Consider the following 26,401-nt stretch of genomic DNA (forward strand, 5'->3'; position numbering starts at 1 on the left):
AATTTCTTAGGCAAAGCCCCCTGGAGGTAGCCCTGGCAGAGAACTAAGTTGCTGAAGGGGAGTGTTGGAACAAGGCAGCTGGGTCTTGGAAAGCTCCTATCTGGAAGGATGGCCAAATGAGGCCTCTTGGTAAAAGGAGAAATGCTGTTTTGTTTTGTTCAAGGAAAAGTCTTTTTTTTTCCTATCTTGTAAATGTGATTTCCTTTGATCACCTATTCTTGTTTGAACAGTTATTCAACAGTCTGATAAAATTCATGTTAGGAGGATCAACATGAGACTTGGACTCAAGCTTGGTTTGGGGACTCTGATTTGGGCACAGGAGTGAGAAAGAAGGTGGTTATTGGAGAGGCACAGGCATGGATTCCAGTGACTTTGGAAAGATGGAGTTCGTGGCTGATATTTGTCTAAGAATCAAAGAAGCTGCCTATAGGAAGGACCCCATGTAAAGGTTCAGGCTAAAATGCTAACGATGGACACACAGCTGAGGGCCACAGTCCAGAGAAGGGGATAGAGTGAGAGGTTCAGAAAGGTGGAGGAGAGTGGAGCCTGGGGACAGGCTTGAAACAGGGCATATGGAAGCCATTTGCAAGAGGACTCAGCCTCTCCAATGCTGGTGATGTTCATGGTTCATCAGGACCCAGTCCTCGTTCTGAGGCTACTTTGGATCATAAGACAGAAATCATGAGAAAAGTCCAGATCCTAGAGACTTAGAAGATTTTACTCAATGTATTATGGGGCCAGGCTGTTGAGGAAAGAGTCTAGTTCTCAAAAATAAGCTTCTACCAAAGGTAACATGATTTCTACACATTAACGTATAAGGTCTGTCTAGAAAAAGTCCAGACATTGTTAGTATAATGAAAACAGTTTGCATGAAATCGATGTAACCTGGTAGCCAAGGAGAATGGACTGGAAGGCGTATGTGTGAACAATGATGACTTCACTGTCCTGGTCAGTGAGGGCAGTAGATGCCCTTGAATAAGCATGTGTACTATACTATGTGGCCTTGGCATTCAAAATGACTGAGCAAGTGGAACAATGAAGTTGCATTTAATTTTGCATTAAGCTTGAACATTCCCCTGCTGAAACTATTTGGATGATTCAGAACACCACAGCTATAGGCAATTGGTGATTGGCAGCTTTGTATCACATTTCATGCATAGTTTTTTGGCCACACATCAAATCACTGAGGTGACTCAGAACCCTTACAGCCAATATTTGATGCCCTATGACTTTTGGCTTTTCCCAAAACTAAAATCACCTTTGAAAGGGAAGGAATTTCAGACCATCAGTGAGATGGAAATTTTTTCAGGAAATTTTGACAGGGCAGCTGATGGCAACTGGGAGAACTGTGTGAGGTCCCAAGGTGCCTATTTTGAAGGGGACTGAGGCATCCTTGTCCTATGTACAATGTCTCTTGTATGTTGTATGTTCTTCATTAAATGTCTCTATTTTTCATATTGCCTGCTTGGATACCTTCTGGATAGACCTTGTACTTCTGGTGCCCAACCCTTTCCAGTTCAGCCACTTCTCTCCATCCCATCCAAGTTCTTCTTAACTAACCACCTGCAGCGGTGCATTTGGAATTGTTATCAGGAAAGACCAGAGCATTTGCCTTCATGGTATCTGACAGTGGTTTGTGCCTATGTCTCCTGGGGCTCTCATTGCCTTTGCAGAAGACCTTATCTCTCTCATGGCCCTCATGTCATCATGGTCTCTGGAGTGCAGCTCTGAGACCCATGTGCTTTCTCCAGTGTCTAATATCCTATTTTATATCCTAATATTACACAGGTCCTCAAAGCAGACATAATGTCAGTGAAGAATCACAACTATAGCTGTATAACCACAGTCCCTGCAGCAGGAGCCACAGAATGCCACAGGGTAAAAGAGAACTATGGGATTACAAGAGACCGAGTTCATAGACAAAATAGTCAACTATCAGAGAAGTAGAGAAAGGGAGGGAAGGAGGCTAGCAGGAAGAGAGAAGGATCCAGAGAAAGACCATAGTCCAGAGCAATTTTCAGAAGAAAAGGGTGAGAGATTCATGCAGCCATTGGTGTCCCACTGTGTGTTTGATGCTTTGGCTGGACTTTCACTGTGGCACACCTTGACTTGGTTTGGTTACTCAGCCCTCTTTTTGTGACTTCATAGTGGAGAACATTGTAAGAGTAGTTGACATTTTGTGCACAGTCATCTTACACTACTATATACACAAAAGTACATGCCATCAGATACATTTCTGCTATTCCTTTTAAAAAATAGTACCACCTACATTCAAACCCATTACAGTTACTGGGATCTCTTTAACACTAAATAAGAATGCTTCCTCTCTCCTTCTGCTCCTATTTCTCTTAACCTGTCTACTGTACAGCTATTGAGTGTCTTCTATGTGCAAGACATAACTCCAGGTACTGGGATCATGTCTATAACTATGTCAAAAGGTGAAAAAGTAAACAAATACTGATTGCAATTTTGGGTAGGGAGAGGGGATTTTGTTAGGAAACTATTGTGGTGTTGCCTTTTATATAAAAAAAATTGAAAGAGTCCTTGGTAGGAGTTGACTTGGTTCTGGGTGCTATAACAGGAAACCATAGACTGGGTGGCTTAACCAACATTTATTTCTCACAATTCTGGAGGCTGGAAACCCCAAGGTAAAGGCACTCACAGAGCTGATGATGGTGAGGGCTCTGCTCTCTGGTTTGCAGATGGCTATCTTCTTGTATCCACACATGACATAGAGCAGGAAGAGGAAGCAAAAACCACTGCCTTTCTGTGAGGGCACAAATCCTACTCATGAGAGCTCTATCCTCATGACCTAATTACCTCCTAGAGGCCCTACCTCCTAATACCATTGCATTGGGGGTTAGGATTTTGGCATATGGGTTCTAGGGGTACAAAAAATTCAGTCTCTAGTATGAGGTAACACTTGGTCAGAGGCCTAAATAATAATAACTAGAGGAGAAGATCACATTTATTTTGCATTTTCTTACTGTGCATTTCCAAATTTCTTATTGGAGCTGTGCTAAGGGCTCTCCATGTATTATCTCATTTAACCATCTCAGCAATCCTTTGGAGAAGGTACTTCATTATCTGCATTTGATAAATGTAGAATCCAAGGCTTATATGTATAAAGCTGCTTTTCCAGGTCACTCAAGAAATGAGAATTGGAATGGAATTTTCATCCCAGGTTATATGACTGTAGAGTTCGTCACTCCTAACCCCCAGCTCCACAGCCTAAGGATTTGTACCCAAAGGAGAAGCTCCCAGGTCTGTGCTTTCAGTCTGTCTCCCCAGGGCTTTGAAAGCTCTGTGGAAGCCCCAGGCCTTCTCTCAGCCCAGGATATGTGTGTGGGGTCTCACTTGGGTTTCTGGCAGAATGGATCTACTTTTGTCTATTTTATAGATTAGGTTTCAAAAAAATTTTTTAAATAAATGGATTAATCTCCTTAAGAGAGTTGAAAGGTGACCCATATAATGAATATTTATTTTAAAATGTAATGCCATTAAAGGTTTTTTGTGGGTTTTTTTGTCAAGTAGCGTAATAGTAGTGGCAGATTCAACAGCAATTATAGCTGCAAATGTTGGTGTCGATTCCCACTCAGTCCCAAGTACTAGTCTAAATACTTTTCAATGCTAAGCCATTTAATTCTCACAGCAGCCCTACGAGTTAGGTCTATTTTGCAAACGAGGAATCCTAAGCTCTGAGATGAGTGACTATTCTGGGCTCCAGAGCTGGTAACTAGCAGGACCAGGAATTGAATCTGGTTGGTCCAGCTCTTTTGTCATCTCATGATGTAGGGTCAGGGACCTGAGCCTCTGTGTCACTGGGCTTCAGGTGGAAGCTGTGCTTGCTCTGAAGTCTAGATGGTGGCTACACATCCACCGAGAGCACTTTACAATTTGCACTGGCTGGAGGACATTATTATTACTACTACCACTACTACTACTACTATCATTATTATTACCATTATCGTTATTATTTTGTACTAGCTTCAAGTGTACAGCATGGACTTATAATTCATTCAGCATTACCTGTGATACTGTCTACCTAGACTTGTTGTCAGTGAAGTTGTGATATTTCTCAGGAGCAAAATTTGATTTTCAAATTTTACATTCATGGACCTGACTTGGCTTGCTTCTGTAACTAATTTTATTTTTATATTGATTTTCACAGAGAGAGAGAGAAACAGACATCAATTTCTTGTTCTACTTATTTATGCATTCATTGTTTGATTATTGTACGTGCCCTTACCAGGGCTTGAACCACCAAACTTGGCATATTGGACTAATGCTTGAACCAACAGAGTTACTTGGCCAGGGTCATGTGTAACTAATTTTAAAAGATGAATTGTTCATTAATTACATAAATGAATTAAGCCAACACTGGCAGTAGCCAGGGCCCAGTAATATTATACACCAACACCAATAAGACAATTTGCTTCTTTTTTTTAGGGCTTTATTTATTTATTCTTAGAGAAAGGGCAAGGGAGGGAGAAAAAGAGGGAGAGAAATGTCAATGTGTGGTTGTGGTTGACTCTTATGTGGCCCACACTGGGGACCTGGCCTACAACCCAGGCATATGCCCTGATTGGGAATGGAACCCATGACCCTTTGGTTCACAGTCTGTGCTCAATCCACTGAGCTACACCAGCTGGGGCACAATTTGTTTCTTTACATGCAACAATACATACTCATCCATTGGATGGCCCCTCGACCAGAAGTCAATTTTAAGGCAAAGGGCGGAGGGGAGTCATAAACAGTGCCCCTGACTCACCTCCTGCAGAGCCACTCCTGACTTAGTCCATGAGGGAGCACTTGTGCTAACCTTTCCTGAAAGGTCTCCACCACTGTAAGTATCTGTCTTTGATTCCTGGCACATGGGAGTTGTTGTTAAGACTCTACTGCAACCACCATAAAGAAGGTTCTGACCAAATGACGTGATGCAGTGTGTCTCTGTTAATGGTCAGTCCACAGTGAACCATGGAGACTGATGTTAGTGTTCCATTCTGGACTGAAAAAGTTTAGTTCAAATAAATCTCAGGGCCTTAAGTCACTGAACTCACCCAGAAAAATAAACAGTATCGATTTCTCATAGTATCTAATTTCTGGGCACTGCCTATGGAATCACTCTGTCTCATTGAACAATAAAGTATATTATGAGAAAAGTGAGGGACGGTTCCAGGGCTGGCTTTCCTCACTGCTTGTTTTCTTTTTATTATTATTGCCATAGCAGAATTCATTGTTTGTGCCTTGGAGCCACCAGACAGGGTCCCACAAATCTCCCTGGCTTCCCATGTGGGAGCAGGGTTAAGATGATATGTAGCCCTCTGGATGCTCCCAGCATCATCATTCTGGACCAAAACTGAACTGTGATTTAGAAGGTCCCTATAAAACTGGGATCATTGGGCTAATCAGAGTCATTTATCCAGTTTTGAGTGATCAAATCAGTGCTCGTGGGTTGCAGGGAGTTGGGAAAGAGTGGTTTTTCTGGTATATTTTACATCACTGTATATTTTACAGTGATGACTTTGAAAAGAATCTCACTGATGAAGTTAATGTTCTCTGTAGCCTAGTTAGGTTACGGAGCAAAAAGTAACAGTTCCATTTAGCAGCTCTGTAGGTTGAGATTCAGACCATCTGAAAAGAACGTGTCATTTCTAAAGGCATGACTCCAAAATAAATGCCTGCTTACTTGAGTTAGAAAAAATACATAACCTTCTAAAACATGGTTCTGCCTAGTTCTTTCTAATTCAGGGACACTAGAAAACAAAAAGGCATATGTAGCAAACAAAAAAGTGGGATGTGAAAAAAATCCAGTGGAGAAATATGATAAAATTTGGATCACACTAAATTTTATTTATGCTGAATATTTTATTTTGTTGAAGTCATTCGTGAAAATAGCCATATTGAAATGTGAAAATCTTACATTTGTTCTGTTAAGATAAGATAATGTTCATTTGAGGAATTTTGCAGTGACAGTGAAAGCAAGGAGTGAATTATTCACAGCAAATCATGAAACAGGAGGAGAGGGAGAGCTTCACTGTGGACTCTTAGCTGTTTGCTGCAGTATCAATGGTAAATAACTGCAGTCTCTAAATGTTCCATGTGGCCCTGGAGATATTTATTCATACTAAAGAAATGCAGCTTCTAACTATGTATGGTGACTTCCTCCTGACAAAGTTTAAGGAAATTGTGCCAACCCACAAATAAAGCAGACTTACATCTCATGATGTGACAGCTGTCACTTTAACACACTTCACCATTGCCCGGCAGAGGCTGATGATCTGGGTCCTATCAGGCTGCACGGGGTCTTTCTCCCAGCATGTCTTTCTCTGTCTAGTTAAACAACCTAGTCTTAGATGTCAGACAAAAAGGAAAGAAATATATCATTATATGCTTGTTATTTTTTAAAGCACCTGCTTTGGGGAAGACAATTTGCAAAATTATTTAAAATAGATTAATGTGGGGGAGACTTTTTTGCAAGACCCCCAGCCACCACGGATGAGAGTAATCATGACTGAGATATGATGTGATCTGCTTGGGGAGGAGAAGTGGCCATTTTCCCAGAGGAAAAAGACGTTGAGCAGTGGCCAGTTTCTCGGGAAAAAGGCATTGAGCCCACTTCTGTAGGGACTTTTATTGGGTTGTAATACACAGGAACACGGGCGGCAAGGATCAAACAATAGATAACATTTCAAAGAAATCTGAGGGCTTAGTCTGAGTCAGAGTCTGTCAGGAACAGAGTTTTAGGGTTTCCTGCTCGAACCCTTAACATTATGAATGACAGCACTCTTAGCAGAGCAAATTTCACAGGTTTATCAGGAAGTCTTTGTGATGTCCGATTTTTCCCCAGGACAACCTCTAGGAAGGCAAGGAGCTGCACCTCTCCCCAATAGGTATTCAGGCTTAAGAGGATTAGAGCCAGGAAGTGCTTCTCCCAGAGAACATGGGGACTCGGTCTTTGTCAAAGCCCGCGGGGCGAGAGTCCATTGCTCTTTGTTGCAGTCCCCCAAGTCCTTCTATGAAGGCCTCCCAAGTGATCAAGTCTGGCTTAGGTTGCCCCCCGCTGTGAGGGGTCTTACCTGTCATTGACTTCTGACCAACTTTTGGGGGCAGGGAGAGGAAACTGAGGCAACGTTTGCTACCAGAGACAAGCTTTGTCTTCTGTGGTGCATTCCAGAAGTGGTCCCTCACCCTTAAGCCCTTAGCCATAAGGGGTCAAGATACAATTCCTAGAACCAGGCAGAGCGGTCTACAACACATTAACCTTTTGAAATGATAATGACATAAAATTAAGTAATTTTCCTAAAAAGAATAACTCACACTGAAAATAATGTGTGACACAATGAACCTGAAGTCTAGCTTAAGATGTTGTCTCAATTCAGCTGTTTCAGGGTGGCTGTTTGATACTCTGGTCCTGTGTCTGCCTCCACGTAAAGGAGTGTCCATCCTCGTATCCTGACCTCCCCTAACGTAAAGGTCTACTGCCTGGTCTCTTTGTAAGCACTAGAAAGGGAACTATCACAGGCCTGCCCTTCATGGCTGACCTTTCTGGGCTTCTCGTTACTTGTATTTAAAGCAAATATTAAAGGCAAAATCTATGCTAGTGATGCACTTGGCCAGTGAGATTATTACAAGCCCCATCTCCGTAATTACTCGGTCACTGTCTCTGAAGGGACATGAAAGCCTGTCTTGTCCCTTTCATAGGACAAGTTGCTAATCCCCTTAGTGTTTTTTTTCCTTCACTCTAATAATATTTCACAATTTTTTTGCTTTGTAAAATACTCCTAAAGGGAGGTTTGGACAATAATGCACAGATTATGGAAATGCTGCTCATTAAGTAAAGGGCGAGATTTCTAGAAAGCCACAGAGCTGCTTCAAAACATGTAACCTCCATTAGAGGCTTCATTTGAATGCTTATTCATGGAACAGTAAACGTTTATTATTATACACTTTATTGAAACATAAAGAACTGTAATTATGTGTATGGTAAACAGTAAAGTAATGTGCATTTGTCACAAAAATGAGTAAGATGAGGAAAAGTGCCGTCATTGCTTCATTTGCATCTAAATCCTTTATTGTATATACAACAGAAAGACACCCAGAGGGAATACCTCTGCAGATTAATGTTCTGATATGGTGTATAAATTAAAAATACATATTCCAGATAGTCTTTTTAGCAAACGGAGCATGGGGGAAATAATTTGTGAAGGTCAGAATCTGCCCAAAGAAAGAGTGGGTTTCTTCTTTCCTGAGAGGGAACCACAGTGACTCTTACTAATGTTAATACTGAGCAAAGGATAAGTCCCCATGGCCATCTGCACGATGCTGAGTGTTTTCACTGTGAGCTATTTGCTCCAGACACTCAAGCGTATTTGAGCAGTTTTAAAAAGGACTTAAATGAAGCTAGAAAGACAAGACCTTCAAACTTATGTGTTAGTAAAAAGAGACTTTTCAATGGGAAGGAAGTTGCATGCCAGCAGTGGTAAGGGCTCTGCATAGACCACATCCTTGTGTGTGCAAGAACTCACAACAGAGGGGAAAGATAAGAGTAGCACACAAGTCTGTGCATTCGAGGTCTCTTCATCCTTTTTATTTCAAGCAGGCTAACTAATTGAGAACACTTGAGTCACCTTCCCACCCACTCATCTATCTATCTGTCCAGCCAGCCAGCCAGCCAGCCAGCCAGCCAGCCAGCCAGCCTTTATACTGTGTATCTTCTAAGCTAGAAACCTGGAGTTAGGGTAGGAAGTAATGAGACAAATAGGGTAAGGAATAGCTCAGAATTCCAGACTAATGAAAGAGAGAAACCTGTAATTATTGATACTTTATGGAAAAAAGTAGTCGTTGAGATATGTATAAATAATCAAAGAAACCTGAAGAGTTTGGAGAGAATGAAGGCTTTTGAACTTGCTCTGAGACACAGTGAAAGTGGGAATGAAGCAAAGGGATAGGAACTCACCAATAATAGAACAGTTTTAAATTTTTCTCACCAAGAATATTACTGTAAACATATTGAGTATAATGATAGCTGATAAAATACAGGTTTGACAAATCCTGAAACATTCTGTGTATCTTTTGAACATCACTTTACTAGAGGCATTGTTAAGGTGCTGTTCCTGTCCAGCAGCAAACGTGACCTCCTGCATGCAGAGCTGAACAAGAAGACTCTTTACCCTGGAATGGTCTACCTGGGGTTCCACCTGTCTTGTTGCATAAGTGCACCCTAACACAACAGGAATGACCATTGAAGAGGTTTATTATGGTTTTATAGACCTTGCTTGAGCTTGTCAACTTTTTAAAGGGACGTGATTGTAAATTCCATTCTCTCGTTCAACAGTTTTCAGAACTTGAAATTGTCTTGTCACTGAAAGTCCATCATTAGCTAAAAGATAATATAGAATATTTGTACAAGATTGATTCTCAAATTTATAAGAAATTTATTCTCTCATGGGCCTCTCTCGCAGAAGTGCTTAATATGCTAAGGATGAGTGACGCAGGGGACAATGGGCTTATAACTTCTGCTAGGCTGCTAGTGTCATACCTGGGTTCTGGAATTGAACAAACCCACTCTCTCCACCTCCTTGTACCTCTCTTTCTTCATCTATAACTTTTCTCATCTTGTCTCCTCTTTCAAGTGGAGAAAATGCTAATATCCTAATGTATAAGATTATTGTGTATATTATATGAAAAATGTAGGTAAAGTGTTTAGATCGATGCTGGCATATTCTAAATATTCAGTAAATTCTAGCAATTAATGTATTTCAAGACAGTATATATTATAAGACAGAATATATTTTTGACAGCCTGCTTCTGTTCTGAACCAGAAGGCTTGATTCTGCAGTGAGTCTTGCTAAATATACTCTACTCTGGACTACCACCAACCCCAAAGTTTGTGCTTTCTTCAGTACTGGATTCTGCCTTACTTGGTTTGGGAAGGCTTCACCTTCTGCTACTAGATTTAGGGTCAGTGTGAAAACACTGCCAGCTACTAGTTTTAAAATAAATGTCACTGAAAACATGGCTGTACACAGGGCCTTGAGAACACCTTGACATAAGCAAATCGTGATAAAATTAGTAGTCTGTCAAAATGCACAGGCATCTTGCTGGTTTCTAGCCCTCTTGCTAATGAGTCCCTTCCTTCAGGATATCAGCAGTGCTAAAGCAGCTGGTATGCCTTTTGTGCAACAGAGGAAACGGTGCTTTCTATGTGCTCAGATTGTCCCAGTCAAGTTGAGAAACTTTAAGGGAGAGTAAAAGGATAAAGAACCAATTCGGTTTTCAAACACTTCCCAGGGTTTGTGGAGACCCTGTAGAGTTTTGTGGTTCACACTTGTGTTTTTAAGCCATGCATCACTGGTGGTGCTCCAGTTGTGAATTATAATATTGTATCATGAGAGGGATGGTGCTCTTATGATATATGGGTGCAGTACATCAGCTAAGTATCACGGCTTCAATGATGTATGGCTCCAAACAAAAATGCCAATTTAAAGGAGTTTTTAGCTTTAAATTCCAAATTTTCTAAAAATTAAGCTCTTTTCAAGTCAAAGAAAAGCAAGATGATGGAGTCTGATGCTGTGTAAAGTGTCACTGAACTCTGAGAGCTGGGTGCACTCTATTCCTTTTGGCTTTCAGCTCACAGGGTGAAAATAATTGGCAGGTTCTTCTTCAATTTCTCCTCTAGGAGAGTAGAAGCCTGGGGAACTGAACAAACATGAGTAAGTGTCAGTGCATCTGTTTTGCCAATCAATTTCCCCTTCCCTGCTTCCACACTGCAGGCAGGAAAGTAGCTCATCCTCGCCCAAAAGTACTGGACTGCATCAGATGCCATGGTAGGCTTTGGGGAAACCCAGGAGAGATTATTTTTGTTTACTTTGTTCTAAGGAGCTCTTCCAGTGAAATTCAGAACAAAAGAACAGATAAGAAGTAGATCAACTTACTCTCCCATGGCTCACAGATTCAAAAAGGGGTGAACAGAAGAAAACACGCCTTTTCTATCATTTGTCTTTGTAAAGGAAGCACTGATTACAAATGAGCAGAAAAATAAAAGGTGGATGATGGCATATGGACACTCAGCCCAGCAGGCAATGGGAGCTGTCATCTTGGTTCCATCACCCTTCCTATTTCAATAATGTGTTTGTAAGATGGTGATGTTGCTTATGAGAATGTACCCATTTCATTCAAAAACCACTCGCTCTGGGGCAAAGAAATTACTATTGATTGAGAAAGCAGGTGCTGAGAGAACTTCTCCTCTTCCACCTCCTTTTTAAAATTTTACTGCAGTAAACAGAATGAAATGAGAACTATCCCTACTGTTTGTGTAATAGACCCCAACAGGAGTGAGAGACAATTACATTTCAAGTGGTTTCTTCTATTTTCCTTGACTAAGTGAATTAAAGGGAAGAATGGTGGTAGAGTTACTGCCATGTAGAGAGAAACATCTGGGCATGGAGAATTAACAGTCTTCGGCCCCATTATTTTGCCTCTAGTTTTTTACTCCTTCAATAGAGTCTCTTAAGATTACTATAGATTTTTGGTGTCCACCTCCCACTCCTCCCTGACTTGCAAAGGACAGAACATCCTGTTTGCACCAAACAAAAACATTTCCCCTCTTAAAACTTCACTCCTATTATAGCAGGTTAACTATTGTATGCAATGTATGTAGCAAAGGCATGGAGATAAATTAATCACCCACTATTCTGAAGCAGTCAGTTGAACAATATGAATGACGCATGCCTGGTGTCTAGAGCCATGTGGCAATCTCAGTGGTTTCTATTATTTTTTAAAGATTTTATTTATTTTTTAGAGAGAGGGGAAGGGAAGGAGAATGAGAGGGAGAGAAACATCAATGTGTGGTTGCCTCTCACATGCCTCCTACTGGGGACCTGACCTGCAACCCATTCTTGTGCCCTAGACTGGGAATTGAACTGGTGACCCTTTGGTTTTCAGGTCTATGCTCAATCCACTGAGCAATGCCAGCAGAGTCTCAGTGGTTTTTAGAAGAATCCCCTAAATGTAGTTCACTTCTTGAGAGAACATTGACACATCATTTAATTATTTCTTTTTCATAGGGTAAAAGCCTCTATTACAGTATTCATTTGTAAGTTATTCTGTTATAACATTAACTACCATTTACATAAAACACTTTATACTAATAACTGTGCATATATCTTTATTATCATTTCCTCACCAAAACACTAAGCAATAGGAACAGTTACTGTTTTGATTTTCCCAAGTGAGGAAACTGAAGCTTACTGAAATTGAGTAAATTGCCCAAAGTCACTAAATTGGTCAAAGTGGCAGAGCTGAGATTCTAAGCCAAGTTAAGAGGATGTCAAATCCCATCTTTCTTACGCTATCATACTTCCCGATTAAATTACTACTATTCTGGGTGACATTTATCTTGGTGTATTTGGAACAGTCAAGACTTAGGCGTAACGTGTAGTTATAAACAGTGCCTCCTTTCACCCCTAAAAGTTTCATTTTGGACAATAAGTTCTATGTCCTCTAACTAGTAGTACGCTCTATGCTGTAAAATCTTACTTCTGCTGATTCTAAGTATTCTCATCTGACTCTAGGGGGAAAACAAAGAAAGGATGGGAGGGAGGCAGATGCTTAGGATGTTCTTGTGGAAAAAATGGCCTGCTAACTCTTGGGATAAATTTCTATTCATCCTTTGCCTATTTTTACTTGGTATGTTTGTCTTCTTATTGATTTGAAGTAGTTTCTTGTATGTCCTATATACAAGTACCTTAGTAAATGTATGATTTGCAAAACTTTTCTCCCATTCTGTGGATATCTTTTCCTTTTCTTAATGATATCCTTTGTAGAACAAAGTTTTCAAGTTTGACTTTTTTACCCTCTTTCATTTCTAAGGACCCTTGTGATTACATTGGGCCCAGCTGGATAATCCAGAGTCATTCGTACTCTCCCTATTTTAAAAGCAGGAGAGTAGCAATTTCAATCCATGCAACCTCATTTTTTCTTTACCATGCAACCTAACATATTTACGAGTGTGGGATTAAGATATGGACCTTTTGGAGGGGACCATTGTATGACTACCACAGCAGTGTTTGTATTGTTCTTTAGAATCAGATTTACCTTCTGCCATTGCTCAGTGCAGATCTGAGGGAGAGGGGTTCACATTGTACCAGCTGGTGGAGGTTGCAGGATACTACTTATGGAGCAGGTTAACTCTCTAGCCTTCCATGCCTTCATTCCACCAAGGTTTTAGCTCCTATAATTGAATTGCAGTGTATTCTGACAAAGACATTCATGTGACTATACTGACCATTCTCAGGAGTAAAGTAGATATGTTTAAAGGGATGGAGGGAGAAGCATAGGTAGCAACAAGGAGGCAGGGCCTAGGAAAATGTTGTCCGGGTATTAAAGTACAGAGAGTTCTTACCTTTGGAGGAAAACCTAGAGACAACAGAAAGGGCTTTGAAAGCTGAAATTTGTTCAGGCAGGTGAGCCAAGAAAGGGTGAGTCTGCTACTTGGTATAAATTCCATTGAATTAATAAATGAGGGGAGAAAAGACTTGACATTTAACAACTTTGTTAATCTATATAGTATTTTGGGCATGGCTTTCAACTAGGAAGAAATGAGGTAGAAATGGAACTCAGATGATAATACCCTTGCTCTAAGTTGATTCAAGTCTCTGGGCAAAGGCAAACCTCATCCTATGATCCTGAAAGGACTTAACAGTTGTGATCAAAGACATTATTGAGAAATAATGGGCCTTGGGGGAGACATCAAGAGACTACGGGGAGGAGGCGTCCTTAATTTTGGAATGGGAAGAAGCAGGTGGCCTCCTGAGGGATGGTGTCATTTTCTGAAAAACAAACACCATGATATCTGATGACAGACTCAGGGTCAGGTGTCAGCTCTCGGGCACTCATTCCCTGCAGGAGCTTGGGCAAGCCACTTAACCTCTTGAGTCTAATTTGTCACCAGGAAATGGTCATGTATTTATTAACTACCTCTTGGGAATAGTGTAGGATTAATTGACATGGATGTAAATCAGCCCAGAGACCAGCATGTAGTGAGCTTTTAATAAATGTTAACAATAGCAATTACCACTACTACTAATAATAATGATTGTAGAAACTAGTAGATCCAGTAACCTTAAACCTATGTTTCCCAAAGGAGTGATTTTCTCCCTCCTCTGGAGTTACTCTTATTGATTTCTTTGTAAAATTCCTTGCAAAAGTTGTCTATGCTTATTTATCTTCCTTTATTTACCTTGCACTCTCTTAAATCTACAGATTGGTTTTTAATAACTGCGTTATTGAGATATAAAGTCTTTTTCAGACTAGAAGACACACCTTCCCCTGCCCAAATTTGGGAGGAATAATGGTTGTTAATGTTGCTGTTGAGTTCTGTTTACATTTACATTGGTGAAATATTATGTTATTTATGCTATTAAATATTTTACCACATTTTTTCTTCAAATTTTCTTTTTTTATTTTCCTCCTCTAAAACCTGGATGTGTCTTATGGTCTGAAAAATACAGGTAACTCACATAATATAAATTTATTCTTTATAAGTGTACAATTCTATAGTTTTTTGTATATTTACAAAATTGTGCAACCATCACCACTATCTAATTCTAGAATATATTCATAATCTCCAAAAGAAACCTCATGCCCATTTGCAGTCACTCCCCATTCCCCCCGACGACCACTAGTTTACATCCTGTCTGTATGAATTTGCCTGTTCTGGACATTATATAAATGGAATCATACAGTATCTGGCCTTTTGTGTCTGGCTCCTTTTACTTACCATGACTCACATAACATGATTCTTTCACTTAGCAGTATTTCATTCCTTTTGAAGTACTTCATTACAAATCATATTGGTCATATTGGTTATATGATTGGTTAATCAAATCATATTGTCTGGTTATGCCACATTTTTTTTCATTCGTTATTGATGGACACTTGGGATTGTTCCCTCGTTTGGCTCTTATAAATAATCCTGCTATAAATATTCATTTACAAGTGTTCGTATGGACATGTATTTTCATATGTCTTGGGTAAATATGTAGAATAGAATTCTGGGACATATAGTAACTGTAGGTTTAACTTTTTGATAAACTGCCAAACCAATTTCCAAAGCAGCTATACCATTTTACATCTCCCCTGACAACATGTGAGGGTTCTAATTCTCTACATCCTCGTCCACACTTATTATTATCTGGTGTTTTTTGTTTTATTAACAATCATTCTAATGAGTGTAAAGTATCTCAGTGTGGTTTTGATTAGCATTTCATTAATGGTTAATGATGTTGAACATCTTTCATATGGTTTTCAGGTAAGTTTTTATTACCTCAAATTTTACTGAAACTAATTCTAGCTTTCAGCAATGTCGATACTGTTGATTATACCCTTCTTCTTGATTTTTTTTCTTTTCTCAGCCTTTGAATTTACCCTTTCCCTATTTGTCTCCTTTCCCACTGTATCCTTAATCAGAATCCTTCTTCTCTCCCCAAATTGTAAGTAGAGAAGTGTCTCAATTTTGAATTTTTAGTTCTGATTGCTATGATTTTCTTCATCATACTTATTTCCACCTGAATATAAATCATACATTTATTTATTTATTTATTTATTTATTTATTGCATTGACCATTGAATTGGAGCTTTATGTGGGCAAGGGCTTTGTCTTGTTCATCACTGTATCTCTGGTTCCCAAACTAGCAACTGATAATAAATAATTTTGTATAAATAAATGTAGGTATTAGAAAAAAGTAACTGGGACTTCTGGCCAAAATGGAGGCATAAGTAGTCACACTGTCCCTCCTCGCACAACCAAAAGAAGGACAACAACAATTTCAAAACAAAAAAACTACCAGAACTGACAGAAAAATCAAACTTCGTGGAAGTCAGTTTAACCAAGGAGTTAAAGAAGAAACATTCATCCAGACTCCAGACCAGTAGAAGGGGTGGAGTTGGGCAGCCAGACAGAGAGGACTCATGGCAAGGCAGCAGCTGAAGGAACAGGGTGGAAAAGGCTAGAGCTGGAGGACAAGGTGGTGGCTAGCAGACCCAGTGAGGCAGCAGATTGCAGACCAGATGGTCCCACATTTGAGTGCAGATAAACCAGGAGGAACAACTGGGGAATGAGACAGACTGTGCAACCCAGAGTTTCAGTGCAGGGAAATAAACCCTCAAAACCTCTGAATGAAAAAACCTCTGGGGCTTGAGGCAGCAGTGGGATAAACTCCTAACCTCACATGAGAGTTCACCTGAGAGACCCACAGGGTCCTAGAATGTGCGCTAGTTCATCCACCCAGGAATCAGTACCAGAAGGGCCCAATTTGCTTGCAGGTAGTGGGGGAAGTGACTGAAAACCAGCAAAGAGTGGAGCAAGCAGTATTGTTCCCTCTCAACCCCCTCCCCCCACATACAGTGTCACAACAAAGTCACGTGGGCTGCCCTGCCTGGATGAACACCTAAGCCTCTACCCCTTACTACTACGTAACAGGCATGCTTAGACAAAAACAAACAAATAAGCAAACAAAAAGGCCCAAATGAAAGAATAGATCAAAACTTCAGAAAAAATACAGCTAAGCAATGAAGAGATAGCCAACCTAGCAGACACACAGTTCAAAACACTGGTAATCAGGATGCTCACAGAACTGGTTGAGTATGGTCACAAATTAGATGAAAAAATGAAGGCTATGCTAAATGAAATAAAAGAAAATGTACAGGGAACCAACAGTGACAGGAAGGAAACTGGGTCTCAAATCAACAGTGTAGACCAGAAGGAAGAAAGAAACATTTGACCAGAACAGGATGAAGAAACAAGAATTCAAAAATATGAGCAGAGGCTTAGGAATGTCCAGGACATCTTTAAACATTCCAACACCCGAATCATAGGGGTACCAGAAGGAGAAGAGGAAGAGCAAGAAATTGAAAACTTATTTAAAAACATAATGAAGAAGAACTTTCCCAGTCTGGCAAAGGAAATAGACTTTCAAGAAGTCCAGGAAGCTTTGAGAACCCCAAAGAAGTTGGACCCAAAGAGGAACACACCAAGGAATATAATTACATTAGCCAAGATTAAAGATAAGGATATAAAGATTAAAGAATCTTGAAAGCAAGAAGAGAAAAGGAGATAGTTATCAACAAAGGAGTGCCCATAAGACTGTTAGCTGATGTCTCAAAAGAGACCTTGCAGGCAAGAAGGTGCTAGAAAGTATTCCAAGTCATGAAAGGCAAGCACCTACATCCAAGATTACTCTATTCAGCAAAACTTTCATTTAGAATGGAAGGGCAGTTAAAGTGCTTCTCAGATAAGGTCAAGTTAAAGGAGTTCATCATCATCAGTCCCTTATATGAAATGTTCAAGAGACTTACCTAAGAAAAGATAAAAAATATGAACAGTAAAATGACAACAAACTCAAAGCTATTAACAAGCACACCAAAAATAAAAACAAAAAGAGAAACAAGCTAAGCAAACAACTAGAATAGGAACAGAATCACAGAAATAGAGATCATATGAAGGGTTATCAGCAGGGGAGTGGGAGGGGCAGAGAGGGAGGGGGAAAAGGCACAGAGAATAAGTAGCATGAATGGTAGGTAGAAAATAGATGTAGGTTAAGAATAGTGTAGGAAATGTAGGATCCAAAGAACTTATATGTATGACCCATGGACATGAACTGAAGGAGGGGAATGTGGGTGGGAGGGGTTGTGCAAGGCAGAGGGGAATAAAGGGGGGGATGGGACAACTGTAATAGCACAATCAATAAAATATATTTTAAAAAAAAAAAAGTAATTGGATGTTATGTGAATAAAGAAGCCAGAGCTCCATAAGTAAGCTTCTAGATTGCTAATTGAACAAACTTAGCAAAGTATCTTTCATCTGGTCCTTTCATATATTTTAATATGCTAATGAACATTGTGAAATTTATTGTGAAATTCATTTGAACACAACAACTGTTTTTGTATGGAAGGTATTGTGGATTTTTTAAAATACTCTTTCAACTCAAGTAACTAAACTGCTTGAAACCCTAGCAAAATTTAAACCCTAATGAATAGTAAAGCATAGCAAAATTTGGTAGTGCTTTATTAATTGGAGGTTTTGTTAGCACTTAGAAAAGTAAACTGTGATCACCAAAGCTCAATATGAATTCACTAAGAATAAGTTATGTCAAGTTATCCCCATCTGTGCTGTTCATAGGGTTATCAGTATGACATTTTATGGGAAGGATGTGACAACGATATTCCTTCACAACAGCAAGACTTTGGGCTGGCTTTATCATGATTTCTCTTTTCTGAGAAGCTGAGTGGATTGTCAGGATTGTCGGGATCTTGTGATCAGTCTGTCACTTGAGATCTATGCCTTAGGGGGAACTCACCTATACAGTACACTGTTTCCTGTTATCAGTGTCACAGTGAACCACAGTGGTTTCACATGGTTACCAGTGATCAAAAGTGGCATTTCCAGGACTATTTCTATAGGTAACAGGGCCTATAGAAATAACTCTGAACACAAAAACTAGGAGAGCAAGGGTAAGTAAATGAAAGCAGGGGTGGACCTGCTTTCAGGTCGAAGGGAAACCAGGAGGTTTCCCTAATATAAGCTCACAGCCAGCTGTATGTTATTAGTGAGCAACAACAGACATACCCCTCAGGACAAGGCATGGAATGTGGTCAGGGGTAGGAAGCCAGGGAAGCATGCAGCAATAGCTTTCCAATAATGCAAGAAGCCAAGCAAAGCAGTGAGTAACCTTGGCACCCATATTAGCACATTTGACAAGAGAGGGGGTCAGGAACCAGTGATTCTCAAAGTATGGTGGTGGACCAGCAATATTGGCAACCCTTAGGAGCTGGTTAGAAATGAAAATTGGGGGGCATTGTGGTCTTTGTTTTATCAAGCCCCAGGTACATGTTCAAGTTTGAGAACCACTCATCAAAGCAACAGAAATAAGCTGGAGCAACGGAGAAACTTTAACCATTCCCCAGAGAAGGAGTGTCTTAAATATCTTTCCTGCTGGTATGGGAACCATTCCCAGAATGTGATACTACTGCAGCTACATGTTGAGTACTGACTACATACTAAGCAGCATAGTAAGTACATGCTTAGCAGATTAGATCCTCTTAACAACTCTGTGAGACAGAAATTGTTATCATCCTCATCCTGGATGGGGATACTAAGACATAGGTCTTACGGCAAGGCCATACAGCTAGTAAGTGGTAGGTCCAGGATTTGCATTAGGCAGTTTGACTACAGAACCCTGGTCAGGAATACCTGATAATTAGAAAGGACAAGGAGATGACAAATGGAAGGAAGGGAGGAAGGGAGGAAGGAAGGAAAGAAAGGTGAGAGTGAGGGAGAAAGGAAGAATAGAGAAAAGGAGGAAAGGGTAGCAGCACTTTGGGGAAGCAAAGATTGAGAGAAGGCTCCTTCTAAGGATGGGCTGTTTCCTTGAACTGTGACATTTCTTTTTTCTGGTCTTGCTTTTAAGTCAGCCAGCCCATGGACTTAAAGAAATTTCATCCTGGGCCTGTCTTGCACTGCTTTCTCCTGGGAAATTGGTTCCATGGGAAGTTTGTGATGTACTTTTTCCTGTCTGCTTTTTCTCCCTATCTCCTTGGGCACATACAGTCTTTGTGTATACATTCATCCCAGTTGCTGAGGAAACTGTGACTGGCTCTGTCCTTGGAGAATATCTCGGCAAAAACAGGCCACTCTTTCGGGACTCTGTGCTGAAGGGCTGATGGGGAGCTTCTCTCTGCTTTGTTCACCTTGGACCGCCTTCTTCCCTCCCTTGGCTTTAATAGGGTATCATTTCTCCTCCTTGTGTAGCAAAGCCACAGGGTCCTTTAATCTCGCCTTCTCTGGAGGCCCTTTGGAGGCTCTGTCCTGATCGCAGTAATCAAGGAGGGTGAGCGCGATCAGAGATGATGTTTGATTCTTTGCCTCTCCACACTTAGGCTTTTCATTTTTCACATTCCTCCCCATGGTTTCTAATAAACACATGAACATAGCTCAAGGGCAGGAACAAAGTTTAACTTCAGCTGAGGCACAATAGAGGCTATTTGGAAAGTAAAACTTTAAAATGGCACTTTAGCCTTGAAGAATATATTGAGTTACATATGCTGTGTGCCTTGTGTCCCAATCTCTGTATAACAGCATTGCTATGTATATTACCTGGGTACTTTTGTAGACTAAAGAAATGGGCTGCTTAAAATATTAACATCACAGAAGCAGTGTATGTGCTGATGAAGCAGGTGGGGGCAAACACCAGACCCCCTGGCTTTCTGTGCTGACTCTACCACTGCCTTCAAGGCCTGGACCCCTGAGTAGACTTCCTCATCAGTAGCATGGAGGTCATGGTAGAGCTGCCTCACAGGTTTGTTCAGGGCATTAAATGTGGCAAATGCCAAGCACAGAGCTTTCTTATCATAATAATTAAAAGTTTAATAAATGAGAATTATATATGATTATTATTTGAAGCCTGGGTTCTGTAATTTGGCCCAGGATCCATCGTACTCTCTTAACTTACGCAGTTCTCTGTTTTAGCCAATTCTTACTTCTTGTCAGTTTCAAAGGCACTGTCGTCACCTTTTAAGACATGCTGTCATTTCAAAGCATTGGTTAAATACAACCAAGACTGACAGCTATGAATAATTTCACAGGGCCCCTAAAACACTCTGGCATTTCACTCACACTTTCAAATATGCCACCAAGTTGTTCTCTCTTGCTCTGTGCCTCTGTTCTCTGCAGACTTCAGATCAAGTTACTGAAGGTGCACGTCATCTTCCTATGAAAAATAATCCAGCAGGAAACAATGTGGAGTAATTGGGCTTCATGAGAGCATCACTGTCAAGTGTGAGAATATAGGGGGAGATAATGACATTTTACTTTTTCTTTTTTGTATATTTTCAGCATGTTCACATCCACGTTCTTCCCAGGAAGGCTGGAGACTTTCACAGGAATGACAGCATCTATGATGAGGTGGGTCTGCTTTCTCTGATCTTATTGTGTAATCACAGGAGCTGTCCATGTGATGAAAGCAGCTTAAGTATGTATTACCATGTATATTGTTCTTGATGGGATTCCACCAATATGACTTGGGAAGCAGTAGTAGAGGTGAAGTAGCCCAGAATGACCATTATGGGAACTGAAGACAAATGAATTTAGAGTGACTTTCTTTTGCAAATGAAACCGGGCAAAATCTAAATGCCCTTGTGATTTCTGCCTGTCATTTATCAGAACACCAAATGTTTGCATGGAACCATGACCCAGTGTCTCCATAGGACAAAATCTACACAACCAGTGGAAATTAAGCAGATGGATATGTGGTTATTTTAGTAAAATGTTACATTTAATTTTTAAAATACTTTGGAACTCAGCTTGTCTTGCTAAATAGCATTTATTCAAATTCAAACTTTGAATTATCATTAGCAAAGACTAGGTTTGTTTGAATGATTTAACTATTTACTGTGGCCATTGAAGGGTAAACATATTCCACACACATAAGAGCAGATCAGATGGTAGTGGTGCCCTGGAGTGCTCAGGTGAAAAGGCTTTGAGGCTATTTCTCGATGCAACAAGGAAATGTGCTATGATTGATTATCAATTTCTGCTGTGGTGTCAAACAGGAGAGAGGTACCATTTTAGCCATTTGACACTCCTGTTCTAACCCTTTGAGAGTGATTTTTTTTCTTGTTTTTAATTAATTTATTAACTTTTATAGAGAGGGGAAGGGAGGGAGAAAGAGAAGGAGAGAAACATCAACTCGTAGTTGCCTCTCATGCGCCCCCAACCGGAGACCTGGCTGGTGACTCAGGCATGTGCCCTAGACTGAAAATCAAACCAGTGGCCCTTTTGTTTGCAGGCAGGCACTCAATCCACTGAGCCACACCAGCCAGGGCTGAGAGGGATTTTTACTTTAGTTGTTTAGCAAGTGGCTCTACCAGCTAACCCCCTATGACTATCTCTATCCTATTTTTATGTGTTACATAAAAGCTGTGCATTTTTTAAAGGTTTCTTTGCAATAATTGGGCATTAAATGGCTATTAGACCTTGAAAATAGAGAACCAGAGGCCAAGAGTTAGTATTGAGACTTATTTTTCCTGGGATTCACTGGATCCTTTGAGGCAATTGGTTTTATACTTTGGGAATATCACTCACTATGTGTGCTTTCTGTTTTCCAAAGGCTGAAATAGACCTGTAAAGGGTGAAAATGCTCTAGTCATTGGTCCCCAAGTGCTGGTCAGTAGGGTAATTGCTGCAAATCTCCTTTCCCAAGAGGTCCCAACTCTGGTCCAGTAGATTACTGAGGCACTGGGGAATTAGTAATTTTGTGGGTCTAAGAAATTTCCTAGGAGATCCTGATACATGGCTAGGTATGGGGATCATGTCTCTCCAAATTTAGACTTTCCTGAAGTCATATCTTATTATAATCCAAACTCATTTTCTTTGGATGTGGAATATGATTTGAGGTTGATAAGAGCTTAAATCGAATTGGGAGAAAATCAAAATTATGGAGTAATTATAAAGAGATGTGTTTTTTAAAAAATATAATTACTGATCATATTAGCATAAACTAAGGTTAATAAAATGTTGCCAAGTACAAACTATTTTAATGAATAAATTAGCACATGATTTATATACAAGTGACTACTGCTAAAAAGGTATTAAAAGTGCTTGAAAACACTGTGGGGTTTTTTATTGGTTGAACTGTCACCTTGAAATTTTGTTTATATTCCAAATGTGCTTGTGATAGGAGCTGCAGGGCTGCATTTCAGCCCAGTTAGAAACACAGCGCCCGGCAGTGAGGTGGTGCATGACCTTTCTCCCCAACCTTACCCTTTTGTCCTTGTGTACGTGACTGCATAGGGCCTCCGACCCCACAGGTGAGGCTACACAAGTCCCTACCTCCTACCTTTTTGGAGAAGCATTTCAGGAGAAGTAATTACTGCAAGAGTTTTTTTTTAATCAACTGGTAACATGTAGTATAGGTAGCAACCACTGAAGGAGGTTGAGGGAGATTGTTACATGAGACTATGACAAGATTGAGCTTTTTGAAAACAAGCAGAATTAGCTTCAAATCCCAGTGCCACCCACTGATCATGAAACATTGGGCAAATCCCCTTAATCTCTGTGTTCTAATTCCCTCCTCTCTGAAATGAAGATAAATATATTTCAGAGATTGTTATGTATAATATATAGCATACTGTACATTAAAAGTTTATTACAGGACTTAGTACATACTACACCTCTATTGATAAGTAGCTGATTTCTGTTCTTATTAATTTTGTTTTTAAAACCTAGCAATGATGGGTAAATGGGGAACATATATTCAAAGCCAGATTATTGGATGCTCCCTCTGCCTTTAACCCACTAATTCTCAGATCTTCTTCCTCTATGTATAAAGTTTGAGTACATAATAAATAGTATATAGAAACTGGCACGAGAAAGACAAAACATTGCATTGTTGGTACAGGATGTGATGTACATTAGACTGATTTTAATCAGAAATGATAAAGTGATGAGGGACAGCCTTTTTTATACTGAAAGGAGCACTGACTTGAAATTATGCACGTGTCCATGAAATAAAACAGACAGACTGGCTTGGAAGATGGGAAAGGGAGAACTTGGACAGCAGGAGGCAGAGCTTAGTAAAATGCAATTCTATTCCTACTGCTGCAGAAATAGAAAACAATGCATAAAGAAACCCTATGCTAAAAATTAGCTGGGAATGCTGTGTTCTTTCTGGGCACTGTTATACAAGGGCAAACTAGAGACAGTTTACAGTTTACAGTGACAAACTAGAGAAAGTTCACAGGAAGGTGACTAGGATGGTAGAGTCTGGGAATAGTGATCTGGGGAGTAGTTAATGGTAGAAATGTTTTATTTAGAGAAGGGATCACTTGTGGAGGGAAGAGTGACAGGGTCACTGCTTCTAACTATCTAAAGCACTGTCAGGTGGCTCCAGGGGGAAGATCTGGGACTTTTAGGTGACAAGGAAGCAGATACTAGCTCCACGTAACAACAGGTCGAATTGCTAGAATGTGCCTTGTGGGGAGGCATGGGGAACTTCCCATCCCTGGGTCCGTGCAAGCACAGAGTGGATGACCATGATTCACCTTTGTATGGACCTCATGGTTCCATAATTTTACAAATCTGGCCCATTTGATTATTACCTCTGTTTTTAAGTTATGTAAGTTCTATCACAAATACTGTGGGGTTTTGTTGTTGTTATTAGTATTACGGCATTCGGTTACTGCCTAATAAAACATTCTTTGTTGTTTAGTTCATGGAAATATAAAGTGTAACTCTTCTTTGACTTATATTAGACCATGCTCTACTGGTTTTTTCTCATTCCCAGCCTACTTCCCAGGTTTTCTCCAGCTCATTGTTGCATATTGATGATCCAGGGGATTTGCTAGCTTCCTCATTTTTTTATTTTGCTTGAAATGTATTTGTTAATGATGTGCTTTATTTTGCCTGCAAAGTATCCTGAATGAGTCTGAATGCTATTAGGTATGCCATTCATTCTCTAGGTCACTGCAGTTCCCACCACTCAGTCTCTTATGAAGCCTTGCATCACAGTTGTGAGTTTGAGATCCCTGCCTATTTCATGGGGTACTTTTCTTCTCTCTACCACTCAAAATGACTACCCCCAGGATCCTCTGTCTAGTCCTTTGTGCATGCCACTTATCCGTAACATTAATTATACTATCTCACTTACTTATTTACAATTTTCTGGCCCTGGGTGAGTTCCTTAACTTCATTAGGACATCCTGCCTACTTCCCTTGCTCCTGTTACTCTCATTCTCTCTTACTAATTACTTTTGTCAAATGTATTATTCTTGTTCCTACCTCAGGGCCTTTTTGTGGCTTCTTTCATCTCCTTCCTGTCTTGTGGCTTCACATCTCTATCCAAATCTCAGCTCAAGTGTCACCCTTCAAAGAATTCTTTTCATTGATCACCTCAATCTGTCTAAGGTAGTTAATCCCTTATATCCTTTTGGGTAACTCTATCGTGTTACATGTTTATGATCCTATTATTTATGTCACTTGAAATAATTTATTAGTTTACTATTCAATGTCTGTATTCCTCACTGCATTGTAAAGCCTTGAGAACAGGGACCTAATCTGGCATAGAATGGGTCTTCAGTAAACATTTGTTAAATGAGTGATTACATGAAAAAATAAAGTGTTGAACTAGAAGAACTTGAAGTTCCCTACTAGCCCTGACATAATTTAAATGGAGAGAACATCTTGCTTTTCAGAAGGGCAATTTATTAACTTATAGCTACTTTGGGTGAAACTCTGACATAGTGATATCAGCCCTCTGAGGTTAATTTAATGAAGCATTGGTAGAACAAAATCAGTTTGTCAGAAATCAGTGTGCAGACAGCTGCAAATTGTGGCTCATCAGAAAGGCTTGGTGAAGTAATTATAAACCTTGTCTGATTGCTAAGCAAGTCTGGTAGGCACTTGTCAAAGTTGATAAGTAACTTGCCTCCCTTAAACCTACACTTGTGTGTGTCTAACAAGTACAGATGTGGTATCTGCTGAAAGCGGTCTCAGGAGCTTTCTTCCTTTTATTACAACCTTGGTTATTATCCCTGAGTTTATCTTCATCTGCTCTTCTTCCAGCTCTCTGTCTTGGATTTGTCTTTACACATTTTGCTTACTAATTTATCGTCCCCATTTCAGAGGATGAGTCTTTTTTCTTTCCCTCAAAACTGAGCTCAAGTTGTACCCTCTCCAAGGCAGGATCTCTTAGAAAGCCCATTCATTCTTTATGATTCTCTATGCAGATTTTATTTATTAGTTGCTCCCAAACTCTTTCTACATTTATGCCCTTTGAATTTATCTGAGCTATGTGAGGCCTTCTCTGAATTCAGTGGACCCTCCATTATCTTGACAAGTTGATGAGGATTATGATAGTGACATAAATAGTTCCTTAGATAAAAGAGCGTGTACAACTAATAGTGGGGAGGGAAACACTCATTGCCTAATGCCATGGTACATCATCTTATTAACTCTGTTAAGCTTACCCTAGCTGTATCCCAAATGAGCAACTCTTACAGCTATGTTGGACAATTCATCAAATGTTTACGGGTAACGGTGAATGGTTTTGATTGTATACTCTATATAAAACCCATTACTGATGAAGGAAGTGACTATTATTAAAGCAAATGGGAATAGCAACCAGCAATTGAACAAATTCAACCATGAATTTCAAAGAGAGCAACTAACTGTAGGTTCAAATATCTTAGGGGAAACAACTGCTTGGTTTAACACAATGCATGAACAAAATCAATTTGCTAAAATCCCATCATTCGGCCCTGAAGGCTGAAGAGAATTATATACTGCTGATAATATTTGAACTTGGCTCTCCTTCACACACCATTTAATGATGGGATTTAAGTCCAT

The 26,401-nt window shown here is 40.0% G+C and overlaps 1 protein-coding gene across 5 annotated transcripts in view; it reads left to right on the forward strand.

Moving 5' to 3' along the window:
• The window catches only part of FHIT (fragile histidine triad diadenosine triphosphatase), a 1,463,343-nt gene that overhangs the window by 1,251,109 nt on the left and 185,833 nt on the right, over positions 1-26,401 (forward strand). For all 5 annotated transcript variants that reach the window (XM_053668986.1, XM_037137395.2, XM_037137392.2 and 2 more), the window contains one exon: positions 20,894-20,962. In XM_053668986.1, the coding sequence (XP_053524961.1) occupies positions 20,894-20,962 (69 nt within the window). The remainder of the gene's footprint in view (positions 1-20,893; positions 20,963-26,401) is intronic.

Source organism: Artibeus jamaicensis, unplaced genomic scaffold (assembly GCF_021234435.1).
Source record: "Artibeus jamaicensis isolate MK-2021 breed Jamaican fruit bat unplaced genomic scaffold, CSHL_Jam_final contig_519, whole genome shotgun sequence".
Classification (NCBI taxonomy): domain Eukaryota; kingdom Metazoa; phylum Chordata; class Mammalia; order Chiroptera; family Phyllostomidae; genus Artibeus; species Artibeus jamaicensis.